The sequence below is a fragment of the Archocentrus centrarchus genome, chromosome 24 (assembly GCF_007364275.1).
Source record: "Archocentrus centrarchus isolate MPI-CPG fArcCen1 chromosome 24, fArcCen1, whole genome shotgun sequence".
In the NCBI taxonomy this organism is placed as follows: domain Eukaryota; kingdom Metazoa; phylum Chordata; class Actinopteri; order Cichliformes; family Cichlidae; genus Archocentrus; species Archocentrus centrarchus.
In genome coordinates, this window is record NC_044369.1 from 20945925 (window position 1) to 20973732 (window position 27808).

The following is a 27808-nucleotide window of genomic DNA, read 5'->3' on the forward strand; positions in this document are numbered from 1 at the left end:
GATGTGCTAGAGAAGTTCTGTTTGCATATTTGGAACCAGCATACCCAAATGAGTAAAAATCAGCTGTTTTTCCTCAGGTAGCAGACAAAAGGTTTTTTTTTTTGTTGACCAGTGTTATTTTAGAGGAGTAACGTGTCAGCTTTTGCTTTGACTGCTTGGTTCCTGACAGCAAACAAGAATTGTACACTGAGGCACCAGACAGTGTAGGAGTTTGATATGTGGGGGCCTCTACAGATCTGGGAAATGAAATGTTTTCTGGATGTGTCCAGATAATGATGAAGATGAATGTTTGGGTAGGAAATCTCTTTGTCCAGAGGAGTCACTTCCTCTGCTGGGAATCAGTGGTCATGACCAAATTTTTAAAATAAATGCCATCCGTCCATATGAGAGTATGAATCAGGCCTAAAGCACAGTTATCATCTATCCAAACCACCCTGACATAACCAAGTTTGTCATCTTACCATCTGCTTACTGTCTAACACCATAAATGACATTTAATGCTATTAGATTTTCAGGAAATACACACAAGCAAATCACGGGATTAAAACTGAAACTATGAGGGAAGCAACATATTTTATTTTAATAATCTAACAATATTTACAGTACAGAAAATAAATGCTGGGAAATTTGGGGGCATCAAATACATGGCAACAGTAAAGTTTACATTTTGTAAGGCACACTATTTGTATTTGACACAGGCATATTCTGTGGACTCACACTCTTGAACCCACAGTGCATCCGAGCCAGCAGGGAGAATAATGTCTGCATAGATCACATCATTTGCATTCATAACCTAAACACATAAATACATTTGTTTATTCACCTCAACAGGTAAGCAGGTTACATTTTATGTTCTTTGAATACTTACAGTGGTAGAACTGATTGTGTTAGGTGACTCATTAGGCAGCTGGATTCCTGCAATAAAAACACAAAGGCATACATTCATATTATTGATACCGTGTTTACACGTATTTCAACTAGCAGCTACACAGGTTACATAAGCCACAGTGACACAGCTAACATCATGACTGTGGATTTGCAAAATGTCTTTAAAATTGAGAAATTTAGGAGAACTTACTCGCTTTTCTTCTGCTTACGACAAATGCCGCAACCAGCACTGTCAGTATTGCACATCCCACCACCCCCACAGCAGCCCCAATTGCGCCCTGTTTGTGGCCTGAAGATGGATAGTAGGTGCGTTTAAAATGGCGAGGTGATTTTCTGTAAGATTGACTCAAGTTCTTCAAAACCATATCTAACCCTAAAGAAATAAGCGGTTTTCTGGTGTAGTACCCTGGTGTATTTCAACTTTTAAGTAGTTAAGGGGCTCTGATTTAGTTTAGTTTGACAAATTTGAAACAGATTTTGGCCAAAAAAAGGCCAACCAGACTGGTTGCCTTTACTGGTGTAGGGCCATTCTGAGCTGGGAAAAGCCCTGTTTACAATGTCCAAATGGTGGTTCCAGAAAGAAAAAAAAAATTACATGTAGATCTAGCTGGATTAGCTGAAAGGTATTAAGTAGGATTGTAAATTTACATATACAGCATAGACATTTTTCTACTTTTTGTCCCATTCTGTACCTTGTGGTTGAGGTTCCGGATCTCCGATGAATCCTCTTCCTCTCCCTTTCAGAGCTACAAAAATGCAGTAGTTAAACTTTTTTTTGTTTGTTTGTTTGTTTTTTTTAACCTCTAATAGTTAGGAATCTGCTGGTAAGAATCAACTATAAACAAACCTAGCACTCTGACTTGCAGCTTCACTGATGACTGGACTTGGTCATCTACAGTCACCCGGCACCTGAACGTCTTGCTTTCAGGGCTTTGAAGAGTGAAGGTCAGAGTTATATCACAAACAGTCTGCTGCTTAATCCGATTCTGAAAGTCCTCTTGTATCTGAGCACCAGTTTCATCCACCCACATCAGACTGATCTGTTTTTGCTGCTGTGCACAGCAGTGTCTCTGCTCCAAGTGGCTGAAAAGAAAACACTGTAGTGACACTGTTTCACCAGGCATGAGGATGAACTCTGGGGTAACTGAGGAGACGGAAAGGAATGAGAAAATCTGTTAGTTGCAGATTCTGCCCTCACAGCATTCCCATTATTAACCCACAAAAAATAAGGCTTTAATGTTGACAGTGCTTACTGTTGTGAGGAGAGGAGACACCTGGCCTCTGCTGGCAACGGTGATGTCCAGCTGTGAGATCTTTGATTTGCAGAGTGCATTTTGAATCGTCATCCTGTGATCTGGATGTCTGGATCGCCCTGTTAGTTACTATAGCAATGTAATCACTTGCTTGCTTTGTGTTGAAATGCCATACATGAAAGCAGATCAAATCTTTAGCACATGGAACTGAAATATTATAACACCTTTCTGCAAATATTACACCTTCGTCCCCAGTTACACCTGTGGAAAGAAGAAGAAGAGGCCCTGGTTAAGATGCTGTAAATAAATGATAAGATTATCAGACTAAGATAACATGATAAGGCGGGATTAATTTGTCTTTCACTGTACCTGTTCTGATCAAAGATAAAAGCAGCAGCCGCATCACAGTATAAACTTTTTCAACCATCCTGTGTGTGAATCTGTTCCTTACCAAAAGGCAGAACTGAGGTTTACCGTCATCACGCTCCACTCTTCAAGCTGAAACTGAACTTCCTGCATTTGCCAACATCCTCAAGCAGCTCGCACAAACACTTGAGCAGAACATCGTAATCCAGCCTTTTGTGTAATTTCCTAAAGCAAGCTCGCACATATTACGCCTATTTTACTGGGGGACACTGGCACACAGTTGATTTTTAAAAGAATTCATTTTAAAATTCTCACACTTATGCACTAAATGGACAAGCTCCAGACTACTTCTTCCAGCTCCTTGCTGCTCACTGTCTTCTCTCACAAGCTCAAAATCGGTTATGTCCCTCTTCTGTTTAACCAGGCCTTCTGCTGACATTTTTTTTGTTGTTGTTGTTATTTATGTTTTTATTTTTATTGTTTGAACATGGTTCTATGTTGATATTGTGTCATTAATTAATTTTGAATTTTATGTCTGCATATAAATAAACTTTCCTTATGAATTCTCCTTTACAGCTTACCTTGAACTATTTGGATTGCAACTGTTGATTTTGGGTCTAGTGTGTTTTTCTGTTTTATTTTGTAATCACTTTTGTGTCTTCTGCTGTTTTGCTTCCTTTGCTTGTTTTGTTTTTTTTTTGCTTGTTAATTTTGAACTGTTGCTTTGAGTTACATTTTTTTGTCCATAGGTTAAGTAGACCTATTCTGGATAAAAATTACACAAATATCTGTAATATAACATTTTGCTACCACACTCCTACTAAACTATTATGTAAACAGACATAAACACAACATTTTGTAATGTTCTCTTTAATTGAGCAGGTTTTGGGGCTAGTTTTTATCAGCCATTGGTTTGATTTTGTATCATAGACCATGGTTACAACACCTATACTTTTTCTGCACATGCACAAGTATATCGACAAGAGTAACTGTGGCAGATTCCAGATTGCTGTTTGTGCTGCTCACTCATAAGGTAAGCGTTTGTAACAATGCTTACCTGGATTACATCAAACATGTAGCATTTCAAAACACACACCACCAACTTGTGGTCTGGCATGGAAACAACATCACTTTCAACATCTCTTGCGGTTCCGTGTGGTCAGTGATAATATTTAAAATGTTGCCGTCTGCACTTGAGAGGTGGCTGCAGCTCAGGAGGGAGCGCAAGTCATCTACTAATTGGAAGGTTGGTGCTTCGATTCCTGACAGCTTCAGTCTGCATGCCAAAGTATCCTTGGGCAAGATAATGAATCACAAGTTGCTCTCCGATGTGTTCACTGGAATGTGAATGTTCGATAGAAAGAAAAAAAGTGCTTGTATGAATGAGTGAATGAGGCATGTTGTATGAAGCACTTCGAGTGCTCAAGTAGAAAAGTGCTTTATAAGAACCAGTCCAGACCATTTACTCATTACTTTTGGAAAATGAAAAAGGAAAAATGTCATTTCCAGCAGACCATTCTTTCTCTACTGTTGCAATCCGAAGATGCTACTTTCCTTGTATTTGGTAACCCATTTGGAGTTAGATGAATTGGTTTGGAAGACAATGTGAAAGTGGACATCCAAAAAAAACAAAAAAAAAACCCAAAACATTGTATATTATGGAATAGCCAAGACAACCCCTAAATTTTTCCACAGAATGAAGAAAAACAAATCAGTTTAGGCATTTAGTATCATTTATGCAGCGGCTTGTTCCCATATAATTGTTCAAAGATGCATTTTGTAGTTGGGAGTGAAAATTTTTATTTAAAAAAGTCTCAAGTGTGGTAAAAGTCCTGCAACACACTATTTGATTTCTGAATAATGAAATCTAAGCCAAAAACTTTCATCAGTGCTGATTTCAAAGGTGAGAAGCAACAAAGTACAAATACTTAAGTAGAATTTTCAGGTATCTGTACTTTACTAGAGCGTTTTCTTACAACTTTTTCCTTTTATATTGTCCATCCATCCATCCATCCATCCATCCATCCTCTACTTTTTACTTCCTACTTTTTTAAAGCAGGCTTGTAACTTTAAGACATTTGAGGAGAGTTATTGATTCATGTCACTGGACACCTTCTGGACATCAAACCAGACAGTCTTGGTGTATCCATCACTGGTACTTATCGCACAATATGAGAGGCAAAAGCATATCATTTATGCATAATTTATAGCGCTCTATATGTTATAAAGGTTAGGTTAAATTGGGCTATAATAATCTGGAGCAGCATTTTTGGTGCAAATGTCCTTAAGTTACAGTTGTGGTACTTCAGGAAATAACTACTGCTGTAGAAGAGCAGTGGCAGGTAATTTCAAATGCAGTGTTTCTAACAGCTCAACAAATATCAACAAATACACAAACTATTTCTGTACAATTTGTCACACAATGTGAGTGCTAACTAAAGGTACAGCTGTATTTCTCCGGGAGCGAAAAAATAACTTCCCTCTCAGAGATGGAGAAAGACGTAAGAAAGACAGGACAAGAGTGAAAGAAGAGATTATTTTTAAAGGACTGCTCAGTGATATTTAATAAATGTACATATAATAGCATGCACTATGCTGAACTGGTACAGATTAGCTGTGGTGTACTACATCAAATGTAGTAGACATTGATTTAAATTGATGCTGATGATAATGGACTCACTGAATTCTACCAATATACTAGCTTTATAGTGTCTAGGGTTTGGAAATCAGCCATATAGCTCTTATAATATTTGCGCTTGTGTTCTCCATAACAAATGTTCAAGCTGAATACATTCATTGAAATTAAAATTTAGGTTGAAATAAAGTTTGTATATATGTATTATAGTATATATGTTTCAATATTGTTTTATTATTACATTAATATGACATGAGGTTCAATGAGCACCTTTTAATTTTAGATTTTGAATACATTTCAGAGCCTGTACTTTCTCACTTTTAGTTGAATAAAGAAATTAAAGCAGTACTTTTACCAGAGTGTTTTTTTAACACAATTATCTGTACTTCTACTTAAATAAAGAATGTGTGTACTTTTGACACTTCTGGCTGATTTCTGTTCGATTTTTTGTTTGAGGTTGGCGGCCAGCTGTTTTCAGAAAGATGTGTATGTCTGTGTTGAAGACCGTTTTCTGTCAGGAGGGAGGACCTTCTGATGGAAGAGATAAAGAATGAGAAAAAGGTGGATTTCAGAAAATAGAGGCTTACAGAGGTAGAGATAGTGTTGTCTTTAGCAAGTGTTCACAGGTGTCATTTGTATATAGGGCGTTACTACTGTGGATTATAAAGCCATTTTCTCCATCATGCATGGGTTTTGAAGGTGTTGCTGCATATCAGCAGCTTTCCATAGGTCATACAGTTGTACTCAGAAGTTTGCACACACCCATTACAGACATGAATGCTGTGGTAATTTTGGCCTTTTAATGGTTTCTTCGAACTGTTCTTTTTCCAGGGTGGAATGATTGTACAGCATACATCTTTAATGACTTTTAAAAAAAAAAATAGTTTGGAAGTTTGAATTTATATGGGATTTTTTTCTGTTCCAGACAGGGTCAAATATATACGCACCTCCTCCAATATTTGGTCAAATGTAAGCAAGTTGCACTTCAACCAGATGCTTTTTGGTATCCATCAACAAGCTTCTTGCATGATTCTGGATGGATATTTGATCGCGCTTGGAAGAATTGGTAGGTTCATTTAAACTGGTTGATGTCCTGGCACGGACCCAGCTTTTAAGTGTAGTGCACAAATTTTCAATAGGGTTGAGGTCAGGACTGTGGAAAGGCCATTCCAGAAGCTTAATGTTAGCCTGTTTTATCCATTCCAAAACCAGTTTTGACATGTGTTTGGAATCATTGTCCTGCTGGAACACCCAAGTGTGTCCAAGTTTCAACTGTCTAGCTGTTGAATTGAGGTGAAGTTTGTACTTTGTGCAATACATTAGTTTTTGTTTTGTTTTGTTTTTTAATAATGTGCAATACATTAGTACCACTGGCAAAAAAAAACAGCCCCAGAGTATGATGCTTCCACCAACCCAACAGCTGGTACAGTGTTCTTAGGAAAGCCTCACCTTTACTCCTACAAACATTCTTCTCATTGCAACCAAATAGTCAATTTTGGAGCAATTTTGGCTTCTTTTTTGGACCCAAGAAGCCCCACTGTCTCAGTCCATTGTGATGTGAAACTCACTTCAGTGTGGACACTGAGGTTTGTGTTCCAGTAGTTTCCAGTTCATGGCAGGCTGGAGCCTTGGTGGTTCCTGAGTTGTTCCAGAACATCCTAATCAATTTCCTCTTGTCTGAGAGTGACAGTATGCGTCTTCTTCCAGACCCTGGCAAAGTGGTGATACATCCTAATAATTTGTATGCTGGCAATGAGAAGCTACCAGTTGTAGTCATTTATGATCACTAATGACAAATTAATAGGCCTTGTCAACTTAAAAGACATTGTAGAAGAACCGTCAGCACCACTTATTAGAGAAAATCCTAAAGTAATTCAAACTTGTGCACGCAATTATTGTTTTTCATTTTGTTTTGTTTTTTAAGTCATTAAAGATGTATGCTGTAGAATCATTACACAATGGAAAAAGAACAGTTTGAAAAAAATAAATAATTGAAAGCCCCAAATCACAACTTTCATGCCCATGATGAGGGTATGTATACTTCTGACCACAACTAGGTTGTCATCTAGTGACAAGTCAGTGTAAATGCAGGTTTAAAAAAAGGCAGCACTGAAGAAGCCTGACAGAATCTGTTTGCAGCAAAACAAGACTGTGCACTAATTACATTTTATGCTGTAGCTTTTCAATTTGACTTTGTTTGACCCTTGACCTATGGCTCCAACTCAAGTAAAGAATCGATGCCATCGCATCTGTCTGAAAAATGTATGTGCACTAATGGCAGAACTACAGATACACAAGCAGTACATACAGGTCTTATTGAAAAGTATATATGAAATGCTGTAAGACTGAAATGAAAGAAACAAGCAGCTGCTGAATACTTTTTATTTACCCATTTCCTTAGTGCCAAATATAGACAAATAGGTTCTGCATGACAAAAATATGTCTGTTTTTATTTATAATTTCTTGAGAACACCAGCTAACTTAAACTGGTTAAAGAGAGACTTTAAAATATTACTTTGGAATGAAAAATATAGGATACATATTTAACCCGTCACTTCAAAACAATCTCACGTTATAATGATTATATCCTGTAAATATTGCATCTTTGACTTCAGCTGGATTAAATATTAGTCATCTAATGGAATCACTGATTCAGGAATACTCTGTAGCCACAGATAACAGTCGCAGTTTGAGGTTGAATACACAGTTAAACAAAAGCAACTTTTGCATAAATAGCAACCATGCATTTGCACTTTCCTCCACCACCACCACCCACCATTACATCGCAACACAACTTTTTTCAGTAGTACTGAACATTTCACAGCAGCAGCAGCAGCAACAATGAAGGACTCCCAAAAATCATTTTGTCCTTAAACCCCCGAGTTTCAGATAAAACACCCGTACACGAAGACAGGTGCATTACATTCAACAAACTTGATTTTAGTGCAGCTGTGGTTAGGTCTTGGATTGTTTTCATGCAACAGACATTTTGGGTTTCATTTGCTGTCAGTCTTAAAACTAAAACAGAGCTTTAAAAAGCTTTTATGGAAGTAGACTGTGTTTTATACTGACAAACTACACCCTTACTGAGAAACAACTGATTTCATAGCAACTTTCAGGTTTGAACACAAACAAAACTGAACAACACAAACACAATTCACACCCATTAACAGTACGTATATGTAACTGAGCAAGTATAATAACTTATTCTAAAAATAAATAAATCTAATTCAAGCCCCAGTTCAGATTAGGTACAGTATGTCAACAGTTTGACCCTCTAATTTCACTAGACATGCATAATACAGGTCTGTATTTACAAAGAAAAAGAAATATATAATAAAAGTCATACTTTGCATCTGTTGGAGGGAAAACAGCAGATTTCAAAAACAAAATTTCTTTTTAAAATTTTTTTAGCATTTCCTTATTTGACAGAGGATGTTATACCAAATTTTCAAGCACAAAGGTAGCTGCCCCCCCCCCCCCCCCCCCCCCAAAAAAGCAACTGCAATAAATCACCTAGAGTAGCTCTCAGAAAATAACAACAGTCCCATAGTAACATATTCACATGTTTAACATGGACAGAATTAAGCAACTCTTATTTGTTGGCCCGAGAACTGTTTTCAAGTACCCCTGACATGAATTTCTGACATCAAGTATCACGTATAGATTTAAAATCTATTTTGAAAAGACGATAAAGGAAATGTATAAACATGTCAAATAAAATAGTAGGGTTCTATACTAGACTCCTTAATAGAACAGTGAGAGAACAAAACACACACACAAACATAAAAAACATGAAACAAAATGCCATCCACCATCTTGATCACCATCAGGCATTTCTCATTCGATCCCTGAAGAGCTTTTCAGACAGGATGGGTGCTGCGGGGGGGGGCCCGACATGTGCCGCAGGGGTCTATCCTGCAGTGGATCAGATTGGAGCTGCAATGGCTTTTGGTTTGAATGCAGTTTAAATGTGATAAGTTGTGCACACTTATCTCATGCTACATTGGTTCCGTCTTGCTCACTCAACTCTTCAGAGGATATAGTTCAGGTACAAACGTGTGCTTTAGCTTCGTTACACAAATAAAAACTATATTATAAGGCAGGAGGAATTCTTTTACATTAAAAAAAAAAAAGATTCAGTAGCATGTACAAATGCAGTTAAACACTGCAAATTTCAAGATATATGTAAATAGAGATATAATTTTCCAGTGCCCACACCATACACACAATCCAGCCACGCCATCAGTTTTCTGGCTCAGTAACAAGTCCTGACGATTCTTTTACACAAAATATTTCTAAGGATAAGTTATTTCTTAAAAGCTGTCATGAAACTGTCAGCTTCCAACCCCACCCCAAAAAAAAACTTTTTAGTAGAATGCCAACCTCTTTAATATTCTGCATCCACAGAAGCAGATGCTAAACTTAAAATATTGCTAAAAAATAAATATCTTTTCCACTTTTTTCCCCCCTTTGTTACCTTAAAAATAAAAAATGAGTGCTTATATAAACAAAATGTTTTTGGGTTCAAAACATGGAATGGTAGATGTGATGTGGAAAAAAAGTCAGACAGTAACAAAGAGCTTGGATACATTTTGTCCCTCTGCATTCTTCTAAAGTGCCTGGGTTGAGGAGGAAACCTCTGCGCTGTCACAGGCTGGTGGGCTGGGCCTCCTGCTGCTGCATCTGTGTGTGGTGGCTCGTCTGAGCTGCCTCGCAGTCTTTAGGTGCTTCCTCCACGCCTCGAGCGTACATGAGAAAGAGAGTGACGGTAGCAAAAGTGGCAGCATTCACAGGGAAGGCTCTTAGCAGCGTGGAAGTGAGGCCTCGAGTGAACACCATGTAGCCCTCTCGCCTGACACTCTGCCGGATACAGTCAGCGATACTGCTGTACTGTTTGACTCCGCCCACCCCATCTGCTTGGAGTCGCGATTTGATTACATCTACAGGATAGGTGGAGATCCAGGAGGCGATGCCTGCCATACCCCCAGCAAAAAGCAGTTTGGGGATCATAAAGCGGGCCTCTGGCTCACAGCCAAGGCTGCGAGTCAGCACATCATAAGAGAGGAAATAAACCCCAAAGGCAGGTGTTTCACGGATAAGCGTAGTAACCATGCCTCTGTTTACACCCCGCAGACCCTCCTGATTGTATATGCGTAACAAACAGTCCAAGGAGTTCTTATACATCTTTCTAGAGGACTTCTTCTCCCCTGTACCCTGCATCTGCATGCGGGTTTTGGCCAGCTCCATGGGGCAGCAGATCACAGACTGAATGGCACCTGCTGCCGCACCAGCAAGGAACTGGTTCGTTGGGGTGTCTTCTCTCAGCAGTCGCATAGTATTACCCTGAACACCGAACACTATAGCATTGATGAATGTAAGGCCCATCATGGGGGATCCAATGCCTTTATATAAGCCAAATGCCTGTGATAAGGGTGAAAGAAGACATCAGGTAACACATCACGATAAAATTAAATCACCCGCACCCAGGGTAAAAGATAAAAAGGGTCTTATTGAAGCTGTTTCCTTTGCTGCATGATTAAAATATTCATGGACTTATTACTGTCTTACTTGGGCCATGTGCATTATGTGTGCCCAGATTTAAAAAATGGTTAAATCACATTTTCATATTTTGAAAATGCACTGCAAAGACCCACATATTTTGAGCTGCCCCCATAAATAAAAAGGGTTTAGGTACTCTAGATAACTTTGGCATATCCCAAACTTCTAAAACGCAGATCCTTCATCACAATGAGAAACTTATCTGCACTTTTCCATCATTATTTCCTTGCTCTTAATTGGGCCAGCCTCTTCTCTGTGAGAACCAGCAGGGTCAAAGCTACATCACTTCTTACAAAGTGATAGCAGGAGCCACAAGTTTCTTTATTTTTCTACATACCATTCCCTATGATAAAGCATCCTGCAGTACTACAGGGAGGCTGATAACAGGCACGTGCAGCATTTGGATAACAAATCTGTGATATACATAAGTGATTTAAACACACTTCCAACAGTATCCCATGATAATCACGAAGGATGAAATATGATGATATATAGAAAACCTATTAACCAATTACGCTAAAAGTAAAAACACAGCACAATTCTCTGAAAAAAATGAACTCTGACATAGGATAAAATGTTCCATAAACTCAAAGCCATTTTCACACATGAATATTTGCCAATGGAGCTACATGCAAGAAAGAAAATGCTCAACAACACAGAGTACAGAGAACGCGTCTGAAGCAGAATGCCTCCTGCTGTGTGTTATATGTGAGAAAGTCAAACTTTGGATAATAACAGTAAGATTATCTGGTATTCATGTGTGAAAAAGGTTCAAGGGTGGCTGACAATGGAGTCACTTTGTCTTAATCGACTTTAAACTACTTCAACCTAGGTACAGCCATAATAGCTGGAACTTGCTAAAGATGAATCCGTCAGTTGTAACTATTGTGTCATTGTGAGCAGCAGGCTCACAGCTTTACAGTCCTATACTGCATAACCATAATCACTGTAATCATATCATTACTGTACATTAGCATTAGATTTGGGTGTGAAAGATATCCACATGGCCTGAGACCCTGCATTATGACCTATGATAGCTGAGATAAACTCCAGCCCCCCCTGCAGCCCTGCACTGGATAAGCAGAAAAAAAACATGGATGACTGAAGTAATCCACATACCGACTCCTGTCGTACGATGGACTGGAAGCAGTGAAAGGTCCCACGATATAGAGGTTTATCAACATTCTGGACCTGCAGTCTCACCTGAACGAGAAGACGTTTGTGATCGGAAACACGCATGGTTCACACATTATAAGCAATTCATGTCAATTAGCTGCATAAATGACTGCACACATAAAGCAGTGCATAATGTTTCTTAGTGCTGTGTCAAAAATTAAAACTATTCACTTCTAAAACATGTATGTCGATAGAAAGGATAAACTGCAAATGCAGGACTATAAAGTTGTTACTGCCTACCTTTACCGTGTCAAACGGGTGTCCAACCAAGACTCCAGCAGCACCTACAGACAAAGGGAACCACATAACAATAATAATGAGAAGGTCTGATCATTTGGTTTAATCTAAGTGGCACAAACACAGGAAGCCATGCGGGAGGCACTCTCTGGATTTCAAGTGCTGTGTTTAATTTCATATTAAATGTTATTTATGCTGTAAATCATACACTATATTGCCAAATGTATTCACTCACCCATCCAGTTGTTAAATTTCCATGCTACTAAATATTCCACAGTCAGCTGTTAGTGGTATTATAACAAAGTGAAAGTGGAATGACAGCGACTCAGTCCTGAATTGGTAGGCCACGTAAAATAACAGAGCTAGGTCAGCTGATGCTAAGGCGCTGCACAGAGGTCGCCAACTTTCTGGGGGATGACCCCTTCCTGATCAAGCATGACTGTGCACCAGTGCACAAAGGAAGGTCCATAATGGCATGGATGGGCAAGTTTGGCGAGGAAGAACTTGACTGGCCTGCACAGAATCCTGACCTCAACCTGAATGATGAATTGTAGCAGAGACTATGAGCCAGGCCTTCTCAGCCAACATCAGTGTCTGACCTCACAAAGGCAGTTCTTGAAGAATGGTCAAAGTTTCCCATAAACGCACTCCTAAACCTTTTGGAAAGCCTTCCCGGAAGAGTCGAAGCCGTTATAGCTGCAAAGGGTGGGCCGACAACATATTAACCCTTGTTGGTTAAGATGTGTATGAAGGCAGATGAGCAAATACTTTTGGCAATACAGTGTATTTAGCCATTCATCTAATATTTATATTATTCTAGTTAAAGCAGTCTCTAAAAACCACATGTCCTACTTGATCAGTCTTTGAAGCTCAAAATCTCCTGCTGCAGTTGTGTAATTTTAGAGTCTGCTGCCATTTCCTCCAGGGCAAAGTTATTCAGTGCCAACTCTCCGAACATCAACACCCTCTAAAACTTTCTTTAGCACGCCTTTTAATGTTGCGTACATGGGCCTGTAAAGCACATGCTCATATGTAATGCCAGCTTGGGTTTTTCAGTGAGTCTATCCTGAAACATATGTGCTGATAACAGCTCTCAGACTGGTGGCAAATGTAATGGGAAAATACCTAAATGAACTTTCACTTACTTAGCATAAGCAGAATCATCGTTTGCTTGTAACTCATACCATCATGTTTTGCAGAGATAAAGCACAGGCTTTAAGGATTATACAAACTGATATTAGATTTGTTATAATCTTTAATGGTTTAATGTGATCTTTTTCATTTGGAAAGGTGAAATTACACCACAGTTTTGATAAATCTCCCAACTACAAGAGCTGATGACAGATGTGTCTTGGTTATGACTGTAGTGTGATCGGGGTTTGCATGAGCTGAATTATTTGGTGGTGAAAAGTACGGGGGTCTGTATGCACTGACTGAATGCTTAAGTAGTGTACACCATATAATCAGAGATAGGAAGCAGCCAGAGTAGGACTGCTGCAGACACATGGGGGTACTTTCTCCATTATGCAAATTTATGTCTTAATATTACCCTGGCAGTCTGAATTAAATGCAAAGTTTACCTCAGATTTCCTGCAAAAGTGAGTCTGAGTATCAACCAGATGAAGCATCTGGAGTCTAAATTTGAGGTAAATAGTGCAGGACAGCATGCAGTATTTTCTAGATGGAGATACAAAAGGAATGTAGTACTTGTACTATTTGTAAAAGTGAAGCAGAGAGATGTGAAAGACAGAAAGCAAGAACCTCTGACACATCCAGGGTTAATGAAAAGACTGCAGTCTTGACTGCACCAACTAATACTAATAGACTTTATCCCTGCTTTTCTGAGGAACTGAGGTTTGTTCCTCGTGCTCCTCCACCCTACATCAACCAACTTTCAACTGTCTATATGCCTGTAATGACCCTGCAGCGGGCTCAACAGACCCTGGCTGAGGTTAGGAGCAACAAGAAAGCTCCAGTGACATCTGGCAATCCTGTTACAACCACCATGCCCATGGTTCAAGTGGCTGGCAGGCAGCGAAGGGCCAACACTGGTGTTTAGACCCTGGTTGGAGACTGATGTGGCAGACAGTGGCCTCATGCATTTCAAAGAACATAACCTGAGCACAATGAGACCTCAACTGTCACAAATGGTAAAAAAAAAAATGAAAAAAACTCTTGCATAATTTGGAACACCTGTCCACTCGCAGACATCCTCCATCCTCCAATATGCAGAACATGCGCGCGGGGGGTGGGGGGGGTGCTTCTTAGAACTTAACAGAAGACAGAGCGAGCTGAGAAAAACTGGAGAATGCACAATTGTCCATGCTATGTCCTATGTAAGGGCAAACCCCTGGCGCGCGCGCGCACACACACACACACACACACACACACACACACACACACACACACACACACACACTAATCTGCACTTAATTTTTCCATTTATGCTAAAGTTGAACAATACAATTTCTACAATTAACCCTAATGATTGCTGACCATCCTGTGGCATTTTTTGGTAGACTTTGGTGCTACAAACTCAGTTTTAAGAATGGATGCTTGCCTCATCCTTGAAAGAAAAGTGGTAGAACATGCCTTACAGTGGGATCAAGTAGGGGTCCCAATTTCAGAAAATTGTACTGTTCCCTTGAGGTGTAAACTATATGATCAAAAGGTTAAACATTGTCTCTTAGTATCACAAAATTGTCCTGTGAATCTGTTGGGATGGGATTCGATGTGCCATTCTGGCATCATACTGACCTCAGCACCAGAGGGTATGAATGGAAGCTAATGAGTAGTGTTGCACACATCTCAAGTGATCTAGTTACATTTGTACAATTTGTCTGGAAGCAGCAGACTACATGCAGGAACAATCACTACAATGCGCATCACACACAAATGCAGGGCCAGACAGAGATTATGAGGAACAATGAGGAAAAACTTTGTTAACTTTGGAAATAAAAAGTCAGATTATTTGCCATGTTTAAAACAATATCCCCTTAATCAAGAAGCCATTGATGGAATCGCACTGCTGTTTGAATCATTGTTAAGAACAGGGATTGTGCTTTATGATGATTAACCTGTGCGTACAACTATTTCCCAGTCTAAGAGGTCCGTGATTAAGGTCAGCCCACTGAATGGGGTTTCATGCAAGATCTAAAGTCGGTAAATGCAGCTTTTCTATCCCAGTGCATCCATATGGTCAGTATTGGTTTTCTTTCTCTTCAAGTGGGCGGGCCTACATATGGACCAGATGTCTCAGGCATTTGGTGAAGTGCATGATTTTGGTACCCCATGGAAGCACAGTGGTTCCTCATTTTGTCAGGCAAACCCATCTCACACCACACCCTTGTTGTCACCCTTAAGGAGGCTGTTTTATTACTGCGTGCTGTTGTGGTTGTTAAATGTGATGTTCACACCTCCTCCTTTGAGCCGGTTTCTCTGGGCCATTGGTTCCTAAAGTCAAGAGTGCTGCAGCCCACTTAAAAACCAGAAAATCCCATGGGGTTAATGAGCAATATCACAAACTAACCACCTCCAGTTATCAGTTTTAATTCACTTTGCTGGTGCACAAGAATGGGCCCTCTGGGCTCGCTCTGGTGCCACTCTTCTAAGAGGTGTATGGTTGGGCCCTGACAGTAAGCCATGTTTGCCACGCACTCTCTTCCATGTGTACGCCAAGCTGTTTCATGGGTAGGCTCATGTGGGCAAGAGGAGGAATGTGTGCTGCTGTAAATATGAATTGGTACACTGGAGTGTTTTCAATTTTGTCACGCACCTGTGTTTGATGACAATAAAGGCTTCTGATTCTGATTAAAATATCACTGTTCTTATCATCCACAATCAGCAGGTGCAGTAGAACGAGAGAATGGGAACATAAAAACTAAGCTGATCGCATGCCGTGAGGTCACAGGTTTATCTTGAGTAAAGCCTTTGCACTGGTTTTTTTCTATATGTGCATGTGAACTAAGGACAAACATGGTCTCAGCCCCTTTGAGATTGTGTTTGGAAGGTCTCCATTCACTCGTCTGTGTCCAGTTAAATTTACACTGGTATGTTAAGATACTGTGCAACCTTGTCTGCATCTCTTTCTGTGCTACACACACACACACACAAAGGTGAAAGTAACGCATCCCTCCCCAGCTACGGCAGTGCAATGACAGTTGATGCCAGGTGACTGCGAACTCATCAAGGATCCCAGGCGGGAGTTCTCCTCCCAACAAAGACAGAGGTGAAAGTGGCACGGAAATTACTTAAAAGAACTTTCACTTAATTAGCATATGCAGAATCATTGTTTGCTTGTACCTCGAATCATCATGTTTTGCAGAGATCAGCTTAAAGCACAGGCTAACCAAATATACATGTGTGGAGTGCTGTATAAGCTGCATGTGTACATGTGCTTATGTAAGTGCTCCTGTTGTCTTGCTATAAGAACTGTCTGTATATAACGCTTAGTTGGCCAGACTTCTGCAGCTGTTAGGCAGAATGAACTCTGACCCTATTTGGCCAAACATTATTTTGACTTGATTTGGGCTCCTACTTTGACTCTGTGTGTTGATGATTTTGCACGATTATACAAACTGACTGATATTAAATTTGTTATTATCTTTAATGGTTTATTGTGGTCTTTTTCATTTGGAAAGGCGAAATAACACCACAGCAAACATCATTAAGTTTTAATGTAGGAAACCTGCACTTGACGACGTACCTGCCCAGCAATCCAAGCAGGTATCAGTAAAGGGATTTTTCTTCCCCCGCAAAATATGAAAAAATACTTCTACTGCATGTTCATCCATGGTCATATTTCAGTTTTTCAAGCCAATGACAAATAAACACCATTACCCTTTTCCAAATACTTTATATCTTTCTATAAGTTAAATGCAGTTTAAAAACAGAACAGAAAAAAACGAAACCATTTTCAAAACACACTTGAATGCTAGTGACCCATTTGTGGCACCATGGTAAACAAATACAGTGTGATAATCCTACATAAGCACCTGCTTTGTCACATGACCGGTTTGTAAAAAGAGCCTATGAGAGGTCAGTCCCAGTTGTAAGCTGGGAAGAGAACCCAAGCAGACACATCACATGACGGGCAGGCACTGACCTCAATGCAACAGGAATCTGAGAAAACAAAGCATATAGAAGCACGTTTGTAGCTTTAGAAGGCTCTTCAATGTGAATACACCCATCTTATCTTCTTTTCAGACCAACTTGAACAGGGACATTCCAAAACTGCAGCAAGCAGCTACCCATTTGTTTATTTCACTAAATGTGGGAAATCACATAATCTCTCACATCAGTTACTGTAAACACTATAAACAATATGACTGTTCCATGAAACGGTGTATATGGGTTGATAACAGCCAAGCCCAGCGGTAGGACTTGTGGCACTGCCTGCACGCTTTCATTTCTCACTTGGGTAAACAAGTGACACAAAGAATATGTAGAGAAAGCTGGCATCCATTAATCAGAAATAATTTGCAGCCCAATGACAAACACTTTGCTATACAAACCTTGAAATGTGCAGTAGCAAGACAGGATATTCCAGACAAACTCTATCCAAATTCTGCTGGTGTTGTGCCAAAAAGTGATTGTCTGCCATAAAGTGATTCCGATGATTCTATGTGCTTTTATGTGTAATGTATTTGCTTATATTGGTAAACAGAGTGCAGTCAACATGATTTATGAAGGGCTTATAAATAAAATGAAGAAATAACTTGTTTTTCAACAATCTTTAGTAGTCTGTGTTATTGTACCTACATTATAATCAATCCAGTGCTTTTTGGCCACTTAAAATATCTTTATAGAACTGTGATGTTATATTTGTTGTCATTTCTGCAGCCGTCTTAGCCAGATTTCTGTTTAAAAGACATTTTTAATGTCAATGAGAGTTTTTAACCTTGATAAAAAAAACAAATATATAAAAGTCACTTTGCCAAAAATAGATAGAAATGCTGTATGTCTCTCAAAATGACCTGATATCATTCATGTTTCACAGATTATAGGTTAACAAGTCATTTACAGCCGTTTAAATACAGACAATCTTTTTTTTCAAACTCTGAAAATCGCTTTTTGGCAGATGATCCCTTTTTGGCACAACACCGGCACATTAATCAGTACAAAAGAAGTGAATTTACAATAGTGAAAACACATTTGGGATCATACTTAAGTGGCTGATCCACATCTAAAATCACCCCACTCAGGCGTGTCCAAGAGATAATCTGTGACTTTGTAATGTAGTTTCTCTTTGCTTCAGAATCCAAAGTCAGCTTTCGATTCCTACCACAAGATCTAGCACAAGATCTAGCACGAGATCTAGCACGAGATCTAGCACGAGACCCAGCACGAGATACACCATAGTCGACGATTTTCATATATCCTTGGTATGTGTGTATACCCAGTGGCACAAAAAGTGGGTATGCACTATGCAATGCATAGGGGCGCCGCACAAGGGGGGACACAAAAGCCATGCGGGCAAATTATTTCTCTAGTCGGCATTATCTGTATTTAACAGCTGTGCATATATGATCAATAACAGAAGCACGGATTAGGTGAGAGGAGGCTTTTAAATACTCAGGTTAGCTAAAGTTACTAGCAGTAAAACAACAGGTCACTGTTCTGCAACTGTGTGCTGTAGTTACAATATAACAGATCATAACAAGAAACATAAAATTAAATAAAAAGTCTGTGTGTGTGTGTGGGGGGGGGGGGGGGGGGGGGGGGCGCATCCACCACAGAAAGTATATAGCTGCGGCCCTGTGTATACCTGCAGTGAAATTTTAAAAATACACTTGTGATGAGGCAGAATCATATGTGTGACAGTATAATGTGTGGTTCTCAGCCTTTTGATGGTTCCTTACCATGAAAAGTCAAAAGATCACCCCTAAATCAAGCTGTAAAATCAGAAATGGCAGTGAACATCTGACAACTGCAAAACGGAAGTAGTCAACGACTTACCTCCCAGGCACCCAGCAAGGAAGTCCATCACTGCTCTTCAACGTCACTTAGCTGAGGGACTTATTGTTATCTAACACCAACACAAGAGGCACCCGACGACTCTTTGGAAGTCAGCTTTTTTTTCTTTTTTCTAACACCGTGTTTGGTGTTTAACGCTTCTACTACGTGCACCTAATCTAGCCAATGACTAGATCACCGCTAAGAGATACTTTCGGTTACCGTTTATTTTAGCTACCATTAGCTAACTTGTGACGCGCCTCCCTCTTACGGTCACGAATACCGGTAACTGTAATTTCTCTTATTTAGCTCAATCTCTGTTTATTTCTCTTGACCTACGCGCGTTCAATGAACCGTCACTGTGTTTACAGTCAGTGCGGACTTCCTCGATGCCCTAGCTTTTAAGGAGCTTGCGTCGCAGGAAGTGAATGCTAGCGGCTGGAGCCAGTAGGCTGCCGATTGGCCCGCCCTAATGTTTCTATCCAATCAGAGAAAAGACACACACATACACACACACATATATATATATATATATATATATATATGTGTGTGTGTGTGTGTGTGTGTGTGTGTGTGTATTTCACATTTTTGTGCTTTCTGTTTAAATGTAGCCCTGGAAATTAGTTGCCATACCGAATACAATAGCAGGGGTTCTTGCAGCGCTTTAATGGCACACAGAGTGAAACACAAAAATATTACGCAAAAAAACGGTAGTGGGTCTGAATTTTACTGCATTTTCGCTAACTTCGCGTTTGGACACTGCACACTCGGCGCCTTGGGTCACATATGAGGACGTGGCGCTCAGCAGATATCGGTCACGAGTACTTTACAAGCAGTTTCGCTTCTCCATCCTCCACAGCTCGAGCTTGGTGTTCACCAAACGCAACCTCAGTGGAAAACAAGCGTGACACGAACCATTAGAGCAAGATGCACCTGGCAAAATCTTGCAGAGGTGACCACTGTTCTTCGCGATGCTGTCACCAGAGGTGGAAAAAGTACTGACATTCTGTACTTAAGTAGAAGTACAAGTAGTTAAAAATAGTTCTGGTTCAACTTCTAAAAGTACAGGCTCTGAAATGTACACAAAGTAAGAAAGTAAAAGTAGTTCTTTGGAGGACATATCTATCAACTATTTTTCTCTAAAGGTAACCGAACCTCATTATATATTATTGTAATAATGTAAAATAATATTACATGAGAATACAAATGTTATTCCAACCTAAATTTTAATCCTAATGAATGTACTCAGCTTGAAACTGTTATGTAGGACACAAGCTGTGAAGGGGAATTTAAAAACAGCTCTGTTGTGTCCTATATTGTAGAGGGTGACTGTGCCCACACCTAAACACAAAAATGAGTATAACTGCAGAGAGACTGTGTGACAAACTGCAGCCATTTTTCGTGCTGATATTTGTTGAGCATTTAGAAACGTTGCATTTAAAATTACCTGCCATACTTTCCTCTCTTTGTGTTCGCTTCTCTTCTGTAGTGCTAGCTAAATGCTGAAGTACCGCGACTACAACTTACGGACATCTGCCCTCGGTCCGGCCCCCTGTAACCCCTGATTATAGCGCTAAAACTGATACATTAATTATACGGTTTTGCCTCTTTAATCCCTTTGTATACTGTAAGCCCCGGTGATGGAGGATACGCCAGTACGATTGTCTCATTTATTATTCCTCCATATAGGCTCAGATTGTTTGATGTTTGACGGCGCAGTGACCGGAAATGCAAACTTTTCTCAGACGCGTTAAACCTAAAGTAAAGAGCCTGTTTTGAAAATGTAAGAAGTAGAAAGTACAGATAATTGTTTAAAAATGTAGGGAGTAAAAGTAAAAAAAGTAGTCAGAAAAATAAAAACTCAAGTAAAGTACAGATACCTGAAAAACCTACTTAAGTACAGTAACAAAGTATTTGTACTTCATTACTTCCCACCTCTGGCTGTCACCTTGTGATGGAGGTTTGTAACATTAGGTGAACCTAATGAAGCCAATGCATGTGCAAATGTACCTTACAGTCACAAATTTACAGCAAAATGACACGTTCAAAAGAAACTGACAAAGAAACAATTACCTCATAATCCCGAGACAAAAACTTATTTAGACCAGAAACTCATTATGAATTTAAGTTATTGGTTTGCACCACCCACATAAATAAAATCGATTTGTTTAAAAGTTTTTAAAAGCACAAAAGCAGGGTTTCTCGCATGTAAATGTGCATGCATTGATACAGAAACTGGTAGGCCTAGACGTGCACACGGCTGTTTTCTCCCGGATTTTGTTAAAGAAATATTTATTTAAGGTGGGATTATTCGGGCATTTATTTGTCAGCGCTTATCATGGGTGAAGTCACACCCTGATCGCGGTTGAGCATCAGCGCCTGCGTTGATGGATGCGGGTTTCTACAAACTTCATGCAACGCCTCAGATACAAACTCAGGTCGGTGAATTGAAGTCCCGAAGCGCTTCTCTGACGCACTGAGCCAGAGACTCACACGCTTTTCTCACTCTGTCACGTCCATTTTCTCATGCAGCTGAAAAAAAAAAAAGAAAAAAAAAATCATTGCTAATGACGAAGTTATTCAGACAGCGAGAAATACCCCCCACATATATCACGTTGTAACATGAAATCATGCATGCTGCTCAGGCTGAAACACCAACGCCGTCTCTGCTTCTCCTCTCAGACTGTGCACACAGGCGACGGTGAGTAACCATGGTTACATGGGATGCTGTGAACCTCGCTTCCGAATAAACCATCTCAGCTTATTACGACTATACAAAATCTCAGTGTCTCAGTGCTGAAAACCTATTTTAAAAATGATGCTGCATGTAATATATAGTGCATACTAATGTTAATAGTACTGACAGTATTTACGAATTCAGTTACTCAGTTATATAGGGCGAAAATGTGTGCACTCTGTCTTAATAATATTTTAGAAGAAAAAAAAAAAAAGAACTCTTTATTTGAGTGCATTTTGTGTTTCCCCATTTTTCCAAAACCGGGGCTGGTTTAAATATGCATATAACTACTTCATCAACATCGGTGCTGTGATTTCTTTTTTTTTTTTTAAGGTTTTACTCCTGCTGCTTAAAAAATGAACTGTAACAAAGCTGAATAACTCATTTTGCACTGATTTTTTTTTCATTCTGTGAAAAACACACCTTATATCAACCTTTAGATACTGCAGTGTTTGATTTTTTTTTATTATTAATTTTACTATAAAATATAGTATATCATGTTTAAATTTTGCTTTTATTACTTAGGTATGCAATACGTGGGTCGGAGGATAAATATGACAAAACCTGGTCACAGTTCATAACTCACATCAGGAGCCTGCCCTTTGCCCCTCTTTCACCTTGAGTGATGTCCTGGTCCTTTAAATGCCAAGATTATCGTTGGTGCTGCGATCATAGTGTTCAAGGTAGATTAGTTTGGGTCTCATTTATTTATTTTTGTCCTTTTCATTTTATTTATTCTGTGGTTGGTCTGGTGCCTGTTTGACATGTGTGTGTGCTTATGGGGATGCCACTTGGATGGGAGATGGGGGGTTTACAACGTGTAAGAAATACTGTAAAACTACTACTAATAATAAGAAGAAGAAGAAGAAGAAGAAATACTGTGTAAGAAATACTTAACTATTGATGTCAGTGTTTTCGATGTGCAAAAATGATAAATAAAGCTGTAAAAAAAAATGCTTTTATTCAGTGAAAATGCAGAAAAATTCCAGGGCAGGGCAAAGCCCCCAAGCAACGCCTCTGGAAAGCGGTAGGGGAATAAATAATGAGGTGGAATAAATAAAACAGAATAAAAGAAAATGGTCTGTGTTTTAAGTTAATGAGAGTTTCTTTAATCGAGAGGCGTACACTACCGACAGTGCACCCTTCGGCTATGTTCGGGTAAAGTCGGAACAAATGTTTTCATTCGCCGAGTTTGGCCGTGACGCTTCGCTGCCGCACATCACGTAACAGCAACAGTCAAGGTTATGTAGCGCGTTCAAGAGGAAGTATGGGCTCACATCTGGCATATGTTTGTCGGTCGGTCACCAAACGACAGGATGCATTTTGCTGATTTCGTGTCTGGATCATGTGCAGGTACCGGCTTACAGTCATCTGTCCTCTTTATAAATGAAAGCAAGCATAAGCTAGCTGGTGAATTTGCTAATGAGCTAGCATGGTGCAGTAACTATACAACAATATATGTGGATATGAGATTACGCGCAATGTGTATGATGTTCTAGTTTTACCTTAAATTATTAAACTAAATGACTGCGTTACTTTAGTCCTGTCATCTTGTCACGTGGGCAAATCCTGTCTGTTATGTACCTGATATTTTTCCTTATCTTCCATGTATAACTGCTTGCAACCTATGAGAGAAAACCTTTTCCCTGAAAAGCCTGTCCAGGTTACTTTTTTAATTACAGAAAACAGCAAAGCAATAAATTATCTGTTTGACCTTGTTGTCAGCTTACCCCCAGTTAACAGTTCAAACTCATAACCTCGAACATTTCCGTCTGTGCCCTGTACTTGATGCGCTCCTTTCTCTGTAAACAAACAGGGGCATGTGGAGTTGCAGTGGGCTACCCCCTGGACACGGTGAAGGTACAGGAAGCGATACAGTATGTGTCTCAAACCGATACAGCAGACATCATGTTTACATGATCTCAATCTTTCTAGGTCCGGATACAAACACAGAAGCAGTTCACAGGCGTATATCAGTGTGTAGTGGAGACATTTTCAAAAGAAGGGGTAAGTAAAACTACTAAAGTGAGTCTGTATGGTGCGCTCCTTAATATGACTCTTTAAAATGCTCAGAAATGTTTCTTACAGCAACCTTAACTGCCAAGTACAGGTGTGTGAAAACAATTCAAGCTAATGTGACAAAGTCCGGGGATTCCTGAGGACCAGCTTGGCTAACAGAATTGTGGAAAAACAGACCATGTGTGGCAAATGTGTCACAGATCATTCAGTTACATCAAGGGCACACAGCTACAACTCCCAATTCCAAAAAAAAAATAGAAAAATTGCTGAGATTTTGTGTAAAATATCAGTGAAACAGGACACTATAGTGTACAGGACACTTAAACAACTTGTTTAATTGAAAATGTATCATCTTCTTATCCAATTTATGGTTGCAGGGGCACCTGTCCAAGCTGCCACAGGGCAAGAGGCAGGGCGCACCCTGGACAGCTCACCAGTCTATCGCAGGGCTCAAACCACAGAGAGACACACAACCATTCACACTCACATTCAAATCTTTGGGCAATTTAGATTCACCAGTTAATCTAACCCCACTAACTGCATGTCTTTGGACACCCAGAGAGAACCCGCGTAGACCTGAACAAACTCCACACAGTAAGACCTGGCCAGATGGGGGATTAGAACCAAGGACCTTCTTGCTGTGAGGCAGTAGTGCTAATCGCTGTGCCAACTGTCGAGTAGCTGTAATATTATGTCATGTGAGGATGGGAATACATTTAGCTTTTCAAAAGTACAGCAATCCCTGTTGTTTAAAGAAGAGGTGATGTAATTTTATTTAAATTTTTTTTTTAAATGAGTTGCTGTGTGTGTTTAATTCAAAATTGGGATTTTATGTTATTATTTTATATTTTTTCAATAAAATACAGGGTTTAAAAAATAGCTGAACAGCTGTTTTGCATGAGGGTGGTATGCCTATATGTAAATACCTGACAACCAAAATTCAGGATACCTTCTCATTTTTTTTTCTTTGCATTTGGACCGAACTGCCAAGCTGCCTCAAGCAAAAACTTATATCTGTTCTAAAAACTGATCTGAGGTGATGAGAAGCAGGATTTGTTGGCTATGTTTATTACATGATCAATGTTTTCTTCTTTTTATTTTATTCTCTTATGTCATCAGGTGCATGGCTTCTTCAAAGGCATGTCCTTACCCATTGCCACAATCGCTATGACGTCCTCGGTGGTGTTTGGCACATACAGGAACTGCTTGCAGTGTCTGAGCCAGGCGCGAGGAGCTTGTTCTGGTCCAAACACTAAACAAGAAGTCTTCCTTTCTGGAATGGCTGGAGGCATAGCTCAGGTAATGGAGATCTCAGTAATGTTGGACAGTTGTCTAGATTGTTTACATCCACACTATCATACACAAACCCCAGTTTTCTTTTTCTGCTGAGGCTCTCCTGATCTCTCTCCAACAGGTATCAGTGATGTCTCCAGGTGACATAGTGAAAGTACGTCTGCAGTGTCAGACAGAGTCCAGGAAAACTTTAACCAACCTGCCTAAACCAAAGTACCACGGTCCAGTTCACTGTCTGCTGAGCATCATCAAAGAGGAGGGACTCATGGGGCTCTACAGAGGAGCTCTTCCTCTCATGTTAAGAGATGGGCCATCATATGCCACATACTTTATGACTTATGCAACCATCTGTGAATGGTTTGCAGACGGCAGTAAGAAAAAATTGGGTGAGTCAAGCAGGAGAAAAAAGGCTGCCATTGTTTTTAGTGTGTGCATGTCTTCTTGCACCCTTGTGTGTGTCAGCTTCACATTTAGGCCTTTGCTCTTTCGTATTTCCAATCACAGCCAGAAGTTGTGTGGTGAATTTTACAGAAATCCACATAATAGTTTTTTTTTTTTTTTTATTATTCAAAAAATATCTGCTTTACATGTGACTCCACTTTTGAGACACACTATTGAAATACTGAAGAAAATGTCAAACTGCTTGTATGAGGAGTCTAACTAGCATTTCCTTTATGATATAAGTTGTTTGATGTTTCCTTCAGATTGGCATGTTGTGATGCTGGCTGGTGGAATAGCAGGAATGGCAGGCTGGACTGTGGGAACCCCCATGGACGTCATCAAAGCCCGTCTGCAGACAGATGGAGCACAGGAGACGAAGAAGTACAAGGGCTTTTTCCACTGCATCGCAGAGACTGTGAGGGTGGAGGGAGCTGGGGTTTTCTTCAGGAGCCTGGGCATCAATTGGCTTCGGGCTTTCCCTGTAAATATGGTGGTGTTTTTTACATATGAGGTTCTAACTGGTCTTCTGCGAACTGGAGGTGGACGTGTTGACCCACCTCAGTTAGGTTTAGAGTAATATATAGCATTTTGTGGCTTTACGCAGTGCGTTTTTTACATTACATTGCAATATTTTAAAGGAATGATCATTTTATTGGCACTGATAAATATGAAACATATCATAGTCAGGTAGGTGATGCAGAAAACTAAGTATCAAGTACTGTTGGAACCAGAGACATATGCTGTGTGACCACTAGGTGGCCTCCCTGCCAAGCTTGTTACAGTTTCTCCTTGATTTTTCTACTCAGTGTTAATGAACGAAAACAGTTTGCAGAGAATCAAGTGAAAGTGCTTTTAAGACCACTTTAATTTCAGGTATTTTTGAGTTTATTCAAGACCATTCAAGGTCTTCAGCTTAGAATGAGCCGCAGTACGCACAGTATACAGCAGTAATGTTACCTGTCCAGGACCGTGCCACGTGTATGGTTTTAGTTACTTACATTGCAGTTTCTGAAAATGTTACATCTGCAGGATGTAGCCTAAATATATTGAACATATATCAATGTCTTATTCAGACTTTTTGAACTGAATTATTTTTTAATTGAATGAGTAAAAATAGACTCAGGATAATTACATTCTGCATAGCACTACAAAGGACTACGAAATCCTTAAAGCAGATTGTCTGTAAATATAATATGGAGTCCATCTACATAAACTTGTACATGTATTTTTTTCCCTCTCTGTCCCTTTTCTTTTGTATTTCTCAAAACAGCTGCTGGTTGTGGTTTTATTTTGGGGTGCTGCATGTACACAGACAAGTCAGGGTTCTTCAAACACTGCAAATTATGTAAATTATTTATCTCCCATAATGTATTTGTACAGTTATCATGAGAATGCTCATTGTGCCTTCCACAATAAAGGAAGTCTGCAGAAATATTTGTTTCAAATGTTGCATTAATCGCCCCATTAATGGGTTGTAATTAGTTTCACAGATAAAATTATAAAAGTAGGCAAACTCAATTATTGCTCTGTTGCAACTCTGTCTACATAATCAAGATGGTGCTGAATTATTTAGGCACCAAAAGACATAAAATGAAAAATATGATTCATGGCTTTTTGCTACTTTTTATTAGTGAAATGAAACAAAAAACACACACATTCTCACCTATAAGCAAAGATGAGTCCCTGCAAGTGGCAATTTTCCAATTACTGCGCTCTAACTTGAGAATAAATGGCACAAAACCAAAGAAATGGTCCATAGATGTTAATATTAAATGTGTACTGTAATAAATCATAACAGGAAACTGCCACATTAGGGTATTCAAATGAAAAAATTCACCATGTGTGTTTAAAATTTGAATGAATATGGTTGTGAATAAGTGATTCGTGCTGTCAAATGTTTGATTTACTCTAACTTGGAGGCAGTTTGATACTTGAAATGTCCCCAGTTACTTCGCAGAGCTCAAATGTGTCAGTGTGAGATGTTCTTTGGAGATCCATAGCCATCTAGCGCATAATTTGAACACCATTTTAGTGTCTTCCAAAACCAAAAAGTATACTACCAAAATAATTGCACTGGCTCACATATGCTTTACTCTATCCAAGACCAGATTGATTTATGATTTATTTTTAAATTCTATAAAAACCTGCTTTTGATAATTAATAATTATGTTATTCCTTGCGGCCCTGATTGGGTAGGTGGTTAAAAAAAAATGGAGGGATGGATAGTTATATGCAATCAAGAGCTTG

At 39.5% G+C, this 27808-nt stretch overlaps 3 protein-coding genes across 4 annotated transcripts; 1 reads left to right on the forward strand and 2 right to left on the reverse strand.

The window, feature by feature from the left end:
- Window positions 1-591: 591 nt before the first annotated feature.
- LOC115774812 (uncharacterized) lies at window positions 592-2591 on the reverse strand. Of its 2 annotated transcripts, none has more exons than XM_030722230.1 (7): window positions 2511-2591; window positions 2142-2402; window positions 1736-2032; window positions 1581-1634; window positions 1079-1177; window positions 869-915; window positions 592-762 (listed from the first exon to the last, which is right to left on the reverse strand). In XM_030722230.1, the coding sequence occupies exons 1-7, from the start codon at window positions 2566-2568 to the stop codon at window positions 661-663; spliced, it is 918 nt and encodes a 305-aa protein (XP_030578090.1). In that variant the 5' UTR covers window positions 2569-2591; the 3' UTR covers window positions 592-660. The 2 variants fall into 2 exon arrangements, with proteins under 2 accessions (XP_030578090.1, XP_030578089.1); XM_030722229.1 differs by having other exon boundaries at window positions 592-793.
- A 6044-nt stretch (window positions 2592-8635) lies between these two features.
- On the reverse strand, window positions 8636-19502 carry LOC115774705 (mitochondrial basic amino acids transporter-like). Its single transcript, XM_030722089.1, has 4 exons — window positions 19075-19502; window positions 12121-12164; window positions 11824-11907; window positions 8636-10566 (listed from the first exon to the last, which is right to left on the reverse strand). The coding sequence occupies exons 1-4, from the start codon at window positions 19100-19102 to the stop codon at window positions 9793-9795; spliced, it is 930 nt and encodes a 309-aa protein (XP_030577949.1). The 5' UTR covers window positions 19103-19502; the 3' UTR covers window positions 8636-9792.
- A 3514-nt stretch (window positions 19503-23016) lies between these two features.
- slc25a47a (solute carrier family 25 member 47a) lies at window positions 23017-26945 on the forward strand. Its single transcript, XM_030721439.1, has 6 exons — window positions 23017-23161; window positions 23625-23668; window positions 23744-23815; window positions 24947-25126; window positions 25242-25506; window positions 25825-26945. Exons 1-6 carry the CDS (start codon window positions 23095-23097, stop codon window positions 26136-26138), a joined length of 942 nt encoding a protein of 313 aa, XP_030577299.1. The 5' UTR covers window positions 23017-23094; the 3' UTR covers window positions 26139-26945.
- The last annotated feature ends 863 nt before the right edge of the window (window positions 26946-27808 follow it).

Coding starts and splice junctions, on each gene's coding strand:
- LOC115774812 (XM_030722229.1), bottom strand. CDS start 2,568: ATGGTTGAAAAAGTTTATACTGTGATGCGGCTGCTGCTTTTATCTTTG. Junction 1,178..1,580: donor TCCGGAACCTCAACCACAAG/GTACAGAATGGG, acceptor ATCCATCTTCAG/GCCACAAACAGGGCGCAATT. Junction 916..1,078: donor CGTAAGCAGAAGAAAAGCGA/GTAAGTTCTCCT, acceptor TTTTTATTGCAG/GAATCCAGCTGCCTAATGAG.
- LOC115774705 (XM_030722089.1), bottom strand. CDS start 19,102: ATGGACTTCCTTGCTGGGTGCCTGGGAG. Junction 12,165..19,074: donor CCTTGCTGGGTGCCTGGGAG/GTAAGTCGTTGA, acceptor CTTTGTCTGTAG/GTGCTGCTGGAGTCTTGGTT. Junction 11,908..12,120: donor ACCCGTTTGACACGGTAAAG/GTAGGCAGTAAC, acceptor CTTCTCGTTCAG/GTGAGACTGCAGGTCCAGAA.
- slc25a47a (XM_030721439.1), top strand. CDS start 23,095: ATGTTTGTCGGTCGGTCACCAAACGACAGGATGCATTTTGCTGATTTC. Junction 23,669..23,743: donor ACCCCCTGGACACGGTGAAG/GTACAGGAAGCG, acceptor CAATCTTTCTAG/GTCCGGATACAAACACAGAA. Junction 25,127..25,241: donor TGGCTGGAGGCATAGCTCAG/GTAATGGAGATC, acceptor TCTCTCCAACAG/GTATCAGTGATGTCTCCAGG.